This window comes from Acomys russatus, chromosome 19 (assembly GCF_903995435.1).
Source record: "Acomys russatus chromosome 19, mAcoRus1.1, whole genome shotgun sequence".
In the NCBI taxonomy this organism is placed as follows: Eukaryota; Metazoa; Chordata; class Mammalia; order Rodentia; family Muridae; genus Acomys; species Acomys russatus.
Window position 1 is genome coordinate 6,434,815 of NC_067155.1, and position 9,292 is coordinate 6,444,106.

General features: G+C 40.3%; 1 protein-coding gene across 1 annotated transcript; it reads right to left on the bottom strand.

Annotated features, from left to right (window-relative positions):
- Nucleotides 1-767: 767 nt before the first annotated feature.
- On the bottom strand, nt 768-4,519 carry LOC127203008 (leukocyte-associated immunoglobulin-like receptor 1). The gene is made up of 6 exons (XM_051161824.1): nt 4,026-4,519; nt 1,826-1,991; nt 1,689-1,731; nt 1,565-1,602; nt 1,351-1,400; nt 768-941 (listed from the first exon to the last, which is right to left on the bottom strand). Exons 1-6 carry the CDS (start codon nt 4,386-4,388, stop codon nt 795-797), a joined length of 807 nt encoding a protein of 268 aa, XP_051017781.1. The 5' UTR covers nt 4,389-4,519; the 3' UTR covers nt 768-794.
- Nucleotides 4,520-9,292: the final 4,773 nt, after the last annotated feature.

A 9,292-nucleotide genomic window follows, 5' to 3' on the forward strand; every position in this document is an offset into this window, starting at 1 on the left:
CACTTCCTTTTGACTCCTCCTACCCCTTCCACTCCTGAGCAACACACTCCATCAAGAAATACTGACCCAAAGTACAATCATCAGGGAACATGTTGAGATCACCCAGTGGGTGGTGTTAACTGTGCTATTTGTGTCAATGACTACAGACAAACAGAATATCAAGTTCTGATGATTCACACATGAGTATGGTCAATTAAACATATATTGAAAAGAAAGAGGAATCATAATCACCTCTCTGTATCCCTCATTTCTCTGTTTATTTCTGAACAGCAACAAAAACAAAGTTTGTGTCCTTACAAGCTGTGTGTCCAACACCCACAAACACTGTAGATGCTCCATCTTCAAAAACACCCATGATGCACCCCATGAGGCCTAACACAAAGAAGGGACTCAGCTTTCAGCTGCATGAATACAGCCCAGTCAGAGTCAGCAAGGGAATCGAGGGAAGCCTTTGGTGTTCACTGGGTTCATTACACAACTGGAGATGTAGAGGCAGCTGGACAATTACAGTGCTACTCATTAAATAATATGCTGTAGAAGGATCTGTAGAAACAACTAATGTGCTATAGCTGTGCCTTAGGAAACAACTAGGTAATTGTAACTGAGCTCTGAAGGTTACTGCAATATACTCTTTCCAACTACCATCTGTACAATACAACTCCTAGATGGGGAACAGGGACCTCCAAAGAGGAAAACTAGCTTTCCACATGAGGGTAATCCAAAGAGGAGCCATTAAATTTCTGTTTTAGGGTTTTTTTAGTAGTGAGTGTGTGTGTCTCCAGGTGTGCCCGGGCTCAGCGCCTGATGATGTCTGCATATAAGGTGGATTTGACCATGCTATCTGTGCTCTGTGGAGCCACAGCTCCACCCATCCTCTGTGTGCAGGAGTGGTGATCCAGCTGGGCATATGTCACCTCCTGAAGGTCTCCCGTGACTCGGGTCTAAGAGAAAGACGACCAGAAAGAGTTAGGGCAGATGTAGAACAGGAAGCTACCTGCTCTATGAACTGTAGTCATGTTATCCTGAAGTTCCCTCCCAGTAGTGTCTGGGTTGGATCATATGACCCAGAGACATATCAGAAATAACGTCTGCCCTTTCATTTCTTAGATGCTGTCTCTGAGGGAGGCCATATGCTGTGGAGAGCCCTCCTGCTGGTAGCCATGAGAATGTATTACTCTGGACATGAATCTTCTATCCACTAGGCATTAAATGACAACAGCTGTAGTCAATATTTTTGTTAACTTGTCCCCTCCTGGGTTCCTTACCTGAGAGACTGAAAGCATGTTATTAAGCTGCTAAGTTTGGGCACATTTTGTTAGTGAACACTAGATGATGCACATAAAACCCTACCAAGGATTCTGTTCTTCTGTCCTCAGGAAGCCTGGTATCTGTGAGTATGTCTATAGAAAAGAAGACATTGGATAACTTCACTTTAATAGACAGTAGAAAAGAATATTACCACATTATATTCTACCACCACCCTTAGAATTTCCCTAGATGGTTTCCTTCCCAATTGCTTCTCAGTGGGCTGGGTAACCTTTTCCTTGCTCCTCACGTCCCTTACCTGGTATCCTCTCCAGGCCATTAGTAGCTAGGCTGAGCCTGAGCAGAAATGATAGATGAACATTAGAGACTGGTTGGAGGCAAAGGATTGGACAAGAGTATGGAAGTCATTCCAGGGGTCTCACCGTTGTTGTGGCCTCTGCTGCTTGATCTTGCTGTCTGGGAGCCCTGGAAATAGTCAGTTGTTCGCATTTAAGAGGAAGGTCTTTTTCCCAGCACTCCCCACAGTCCACCAAAGCCAACTCTCACCACCAATACCTACTCTGCTTTTTCTGGTGTTGCCTATGGAGGCAGAAGAGGAGGAAGAGGCAAAATAGGAAAACCACAAAGACTACAGTGAGAATATAAATGCTGTCAGTCTTCAGCCCAGGTGTATTATCTAGGAAAGATGGTAACCAGGTTAACAGCAGCATGCATTTATTGACCACCTATTTCATATCACACATATACTGGGTGTTGCTCATGAGTACGTGACTATATAAAACTTCACATAGTCCGTAGTCTTGAAACATGAACTCAGTATCCCTATATTACCATTTTAGTAGTACCTACCCTTTTTTGTACTCTGGGACACAGTAGCCACCTGCAAGGTCCTTTTAAAGGACTCGGCAGTCATATGTGGCTAATGACAGTCATGGTTCCCATAGCTAAGAGCACTAACTTTTTGATTGAAGCCATGTAAGATTGCATTGGCAATAACACTCTGTAGAGCTTTGCAGAGAGACTCACAATCATCAGGAAAAGAAGCATAACTCTCTCAACAAACCCACTTTGGTGTCTCACTGAGGTCAAGAAATCTCAGCCTGTATATTCCTCAGGGTAACTTGTGGCAGGAAGAAACTCAGTTCCAATGTTATCCTGTTGCCTGATACCCTGCAGACAGCGCCTAGTGCTCATCCAATCCTCTACTTTAACATGCACCCTCCTCCACCCATGCACTCACTGTACTACCTCACAGGTGACCACATAAGATAGATCCCATCTGTCTTCATTTTATTCAACATCACAGGGCCAAACAGATCGACTACCTTTCACAGGTTACACTCTTCCCATGTCAATTTCCTCTCAGGGATTCTTCATTGTCAGGCACATACATTGAGCTATCCCAGAGCCTACACTGACAAGGTTCTAGTCTAATTGGCTAATTGGCTAGCCTACTCTAACTAGCCTAATTGGCTCCATCACACAATATGTATAGTGAGGCTCAACCACAAGAGATAAACATAGAACTATGCATCCTATGGGCTAGAGTGTAGCTGCAGGGACTGCAGCTGCTTCTTCGCAGAGTCTTCAGAATGTGGTATCTTTGACCAAAAAAGTTAAATTTCTCCATATTTAAACTAGTAGGTTCTCTGGGCATGGTAGTACACTCATTTAATCCCAGAACTCAGGAAGCAAAGGAAAGAGACTCTCTCTAAGTTCAATGTCAGCCTTCTATGTATTGGGTTCTGGGGCAGTCAGTGATACACAAAGGGAACTGGTCCCAAAAACAAAACATAGAAACAAAATAACAACAAAAAATAGTATGAATGATACCTTGACATCTGGTTCTGAAGCTAATCAGTAGGCTGGTTGTCACATCAACCTAATATATAACCTCTTAATAAACTACTACACCAGCAAAGAAGCAGGATGAAGGATTGAGAGCTTATGAGAGGAGCTTGGTAGACCTCTTCTCCATCCTAAGTATTGATCCAAAATGGAGACCTTGCCTGTCACTCAACTCCAGACCAACCACAAGAGATGCCTGAAAGGATAGGACTGGGAAAATATGTAATCTGACAGAGCCCCTCCTCAATTCCACCCATGGTGGGTGGGGAATGGGCTTTCCTTTGATTCCTCCCTCACTTGTTCTGCTTGGCCTCACAGAACCTGCACTGAGCAACTCCTTGTAAGACCTGGGAAGACATGGAAGTGGAATAGAAGTTCTTCCTAGATCATCACTCCAGGACACAGAGACAATTTCAGGCCTAGACTAGTCCAGGCCTGCCCACCAGCCATCCTTGGACCATACTACCTACCTAATAAGATGGAACCACACCAGAGGAGATTTGTTCCTGCAGACAAAGCAGGCTCTGACTCAGTGGAAAGAAGATAATTCACCATGTACACTGAAAAGACATACATCACCTTGAGAGGAGTTTACCTTCAACTGTTGGTGGGGCTCAGCTGCTACCCACTTAAGCAGTGAAAGTTCTGTTACCTATCCCTCAGACTGCAGATGTATCTGTGTCATTTATAGTGTCCGGTAAGACTAAAGCTCCAGAGAATCTGTGGTGTTAGAACAAGGAGGGGCAGCTGGTGCTGAGCAAGGTAAGAGACAGATCTTTTAGGTTAAGAAAAAGCAAAGGATGTTGAGGAATGCAATAACAGCTATGGGTCAGAGTTCAGAGTACAGAGAACAAACCTGAGGTCTTTGTTGGACTTGGGTCAGGACTGGGGGTGACATTTTCACTGGTCACCTTCAGCTCCACCTTCTCACTGCGATAGGACCAGGTGCTCCCATTCCAATAGATACAGTCATATCGTCCAGAAATAGATGCATTCACTGGGCTGAGGAAGAATCTATTCTCTTTCTTAGAAGAGAATAGATTCTTATCAATCTTCTTATCAATGAAGGTTCTACCATCCTTCTCCAGGCGGACACTCTCATATTCACCAGCGATTGAGCACACAAAGGTTACAAAACTCCCTTGAGGGATCACAAGACATGGTTCAGCCTTGATGGTGGGAACAGACTGAGCTCCTAGGAGAGAGCAGAGCAGGAGTCTCAGTGTACATAGTAAGGACGTTGCCACAACACAAAACCTAATCAGGTGCACCATTCAATAATATTACCAAATTTAGAGTTCTCTAGACATAATCAAATGCCATCATTATAACATCCCCACTTTGGTGTGCGTTTGAATACTCCTCACTAATAAATATCCTAAACCTAAGCACATGTTGTTTGTGGAGAAGATCCATCCAAGGAAATCTCAGAGCGACCTAGTCTGAGCACATCTGGGGCAGAGTGCCCTGCCTCCCTGCTCATTTCAGGGGCCTTTGCATTCTCTACCATTTTCTCCACCTATTTGCAGTCTGTTATTGGGATTTAAAAGCCCATTTTCTTCTACTTGTCTGGATTTAGGAGGACTTCATAAAATCATAGGCATGTATACTTATGTCGAGAACAATTTAACATGCTCACATTTACTCTGTTCACAGTGTCTGCTTTGTGAAAGTGATGTATATTGTGAAACTGCTGGGTCAACATAATCAATATGGATTAGCAGGTGAACTTACATGTTTTTAAAGATAATATTAATCATTTACCACCATCATTTATCAATTTCCAAGCTTACTAAAACACAGGTGCTACCAATTATGCATAGTTGACATACTAGCCTTATACATAGGTAAATGAAACTTTATACACAAAGACCAACATCCTCTAAATCTCTTGCCTTCCCTCACTCATTCCTTCAAACATTTTTAATACCTTCTAGAGGTGTCTTCAATGATCCCATGGTTTTATTTATACAATAAATAGGGTTGCTTCCATTTGAAGGGAAAGTATGGGAGGAAAGACTGATGTTGAGAGAAAAATTATACAATAGAGTGACTAGAATAAGACTGTGATGAATGTGAGGGGTGAGCATAGAAATCTCAAGAGGATGGTGAGATCAGATGACAGGGAAGAGAAACTTGCACTGAGACCCAAGAAATGGGAGTAAATTTCTTATACCTAGAAGACAAGGACATGGGGAATCCAACATTGATGTGTCGGAAAAACTACACCCATGATACATCAACAATATGGCTATTTAAACATTCCCTGAACAAAGACAACATCAGTTGACATCCCAGCATGCCTGAGGAAAATCTCATGGGTCTCCATGCCTAGTCAAAGAGGTATATGCATTTAATCACTACTGAGAGAGAGATAATTAGTATTTGTCAGAAATGAGCCCCTTAATTGCTTATCCAGCATCAAAGAGTCATCTCTGAAACCACACACACACACACACACACACACACACACACACACACACACACACACCAAAAAAAAAACTAAAAAGCAGGTTGCATTTGTGTATTTCTTTGAATATATGTGTCCATGGATATGGAGAAAAAATAAAGAAAAAGAGGCCATAAATTTGAGAAGGATCACTGAATGGAAGGACATAGAAAGGTTAGAGAGAGTATAGATATGGGAAATTTATGTAATTATATTTTAATTAAAACAAAATTTTGAAAAATATAGAAGAGAGATAGTGGATGATGCCCAGTTTCTGAGGCCAGGAAAAAAACTCTGTTAAGAGACACATGTGAAGACTCTAGGATAAAACAGAAATAAAAGCTTCCAGAGAAAATAATAACAATCAAAACCCTATACATATAAAACAAAGAAAAATATTAAAAGCTGCAAGTGAAAAGACCAAGTAACACACAAAGAGAGACCTATCAGAATTAAACCCAGCTTCTCAACAGAGACTCTAAGAGACAGAATGGCCTTGACAGATGTCTTGAAGATTCTAAAAGACTATGAATGTCACCCTAGATTACTGTACCTAGCAAAACTTTCAATCATCATAGATAGAAAAATCAAGGTATTCCATTACAAAGTGACACTAAATCAATATCTTTCACAAATCCAGCCCTATAGAAAGTACTAGAAGGAAAACTTCAAAGCAAGGATGTTAAGTATACTCATGAAAACACAGTAAAGACTTCCACATCAGCAAAAACATAAGAAGGGAAGTTCTCCTCTCTCTCTCTGTCTCTCTCTGTCTCTCTCTGTCTCTCTCTGTCTCTCTCTGTCTCTGTCTCTCTGTCTCTCTGTCTCTCTGTCTCTCTGTCTCTCTGTCTCTCTCTCTCACACTCTCTCTCTCTCTCTCTCTCTCTCTCTCTCTCTCTCTCTCTCTCTCTCTCTCTCTCTAACAACAACAGCAACAGCAACAAAATAATGGGAATTAACCATTGGTCATTAGTAACTCTAAATATCAATGGACTTAATTCCCAGAGAAAAGAACAGGCTAACAGAATACATACTAACATAGAATGAATCCTCTGCTGCATACAAAAAACACACCTTAACATCAAAGATAGATATTATGTCACTGTAAAGTGTTGGGAAAAGATTTTTTTTTTCATTGCTGAGGATCAGTTTTATTTTGCCATCAACTATGGTGTAAGATAAGACACTACCAACACACACACATAAACACACAGACACATATGTCTCTGCTGTTCATTCTTCTTCCTTCTCACACTGTCAGTGATAAGAGTGGCATCTGCACAGTCCCTGCAGTGATGGTGATCATTAGCACTGGCCAGGAGCATGATCCACATGGAGGAAACCTAGTTTAATTACCCCCAACCTATAGTTCCCGGTCGAGGCCTCAGTCTGAACATCTGTGATAGCTGTTAGGGAAACGATCAAAGCTGGCCTGTTGAAATAACAACTCACAGGAAGATAATGCAATGCCGTGGTTTTTTTTTTTTTTTTCAGAACCACAATATGCTCTGGGGGTGGCGATGAGCATTTATAATCACCAGCCATTTCTGCCATGGCCACTGTAGGCAGTCATAACCCAATGGCCTCAGAAATTATTTTTTTTTTCTCTCTTTTTTTTAATTAATTTATTCTTGTTACATCTCAATGTTTAACCCATCCCTTGTATCCTCCCATTCCTCCCCCCCCCATTTTCCCATTATTCCCCTCCCCTATGACTGTTCCTGAGGGGGATTACCTCCCCCTGTATATTCTCATAGGGTATCAAGTCTCAAACTCAAGCGACACCACATGCTGGCGGGAAAAGATTTCTAAGCAAATGGACCCATGTAGAAACCTGGTATAGCTATTCTTTTTCTCTCTCATTTTTATTTTTTACACATACATTTATATTATGACACATATATAAAATAAACTATATACAGCAAGAGGTACCACAAAACAATCAGGAATTATACTAATGTTACATTCATAATGTTTTGGTTATTTGTATTTGACAACCTTGAAGAAAATATATTTCCTATCTTGGTGAGTCTAAAATTCTAAATGTAAATCAATATCTATCATATCTCATCTCTATCAACTTAAAACATCGATCTAGACCTAATAACATCTTAAGTCCTAAACAACTAAGCTTAATTGTATCTACCAAAATAGACTTCAAATCAAAATCAATCAGAAGAGATGGGGAAAGACATTTCATATTCATCAAAGGAAAAATCCACCACAGTGATGTTTCAGTGTTTAACATGCCTGCAATGCGAGGCCACCCACATTTCTAAAAGAAACATTATTAAAGTTTAAATCACATATCATATCTCACACACTAATACTTGAAGACTTCGATATCTCACTCTCACCAATGGACAGATCATCCAGATAAAATCTAAACAGAAAAAAATACTGGAGTTAATTTTTATTTGCTCCATAACATAGCATTATGACTCACGTGGAACTAACACACCCACAAAACATTTCACCAAAACACTAAAGAATGTACCTACTTCTCAGCACCTTCTTTGAAAATTTCCTTTCTCAATTCTACCTTCAGACAGACTCTTCAGACAAAGGCAAGAAGCAGTCACATTCTTCAACAGATCATCACAAGAATAATCTCTAGGCAACATACTAAAATTCTTCTCCTCTGAAACCCCTTGAACTAGGACACCACAGTTCAAATAAAATCTTCAGCACCACTCAAAAAGTGTCTATTGCTTTCCTAACCCAAAGCCCCAATATCCACATTCCTTTAAACAAAAGCATGGTGAATACTATAACTAGAATATTCCAATTCCTAGTACCAACTTCTGTCTTAGGGTTTCCATTGCTGGAAAGAGATACCATAATCAAGGCAATTATTATAAAGAAAAACATTTAATTGGGGCTAGCTTACAGTTTTGGAGACTTATTGCATTATCATCATGGTGGGAAGCATGGCAGCATCCAGGAAGGTATGATGCTGGAGAAGGAGCTGAGAGTTCTACATCTTGATCTGCATGCAGCAAGGAGAAGACTGGATTCCACAATGGGCAGAGCCTGAGCATAGAAGACCTCAAACCCTATACCCATGGTTACACATTTCCTTCAATAAGGCCACATATACTCCAACAAAGCCACACCTCATCCTTGTGTCATTCTCAATGGGTCAAGCATTCAAACACAAGTCTATAGGGACCATGATTTTTCAAACCACAACACAGACAAAGAGGAATAGATGGATGGCAGGAAACGATCAAACCTGGGAATTTAATCAATATAATAGAAATAAAAACAACACAAGGAATAAATAGATACAGTTAGAGAATACCCAAATTAACAAAATTGGAAATGAAAATGGGGACACAACAACAGACACCAAGGAAATCTAAATAATCATTATGTCATATTTTAAAACCTGTACCCCACAAAATTGGAAAATCTAAAAGAAAGAAACCATTTTCTAGATAGATACCACTTACCAAACTTAAATCAAGAACAGGTAAACAATTTATGTAGACCTGTAACCCTTAATGCAATAGATGCAGTCATTAAAAGTCTCTCACCCAAAAAAAAGTCAGGACCAGGTGTTTTTAGCACAAAATTTTACAATACTCTCAAAGAAGAGCTAATAGCAATACTCCTCAAATTATTCCACAAAATTGAAACAGAAAGAACACTGCTAAATTCATTTTATGAGGACACAGTCACTCTGATTTACAAACTAAACAAAGATTTAAAATAAGAAAATAATAT

Coding starts and splice junctions, on each gene's coding strand:
- LOC127203008 (XM_051161824.1), bottom strand. CDS start 4,388: ATGGTGCACCTGATTAGGTTTTGTGTTGTGGCAACGTCCTTACTATGT. Junction 1,992..4,025: donor GTGAGAAGGTGGAGCTGAAG/GTGACCAGTGAA, acceptor GATATGAAATAG/GTGGTCAATAAATGCATGCT. Junction 1,401..1,564: donor TGGCCTGGAGAGGATACCAG/GTAAGGGACGTG, acceptor TCTTTTCTATAG/ACATACTCACAGATACCAGG.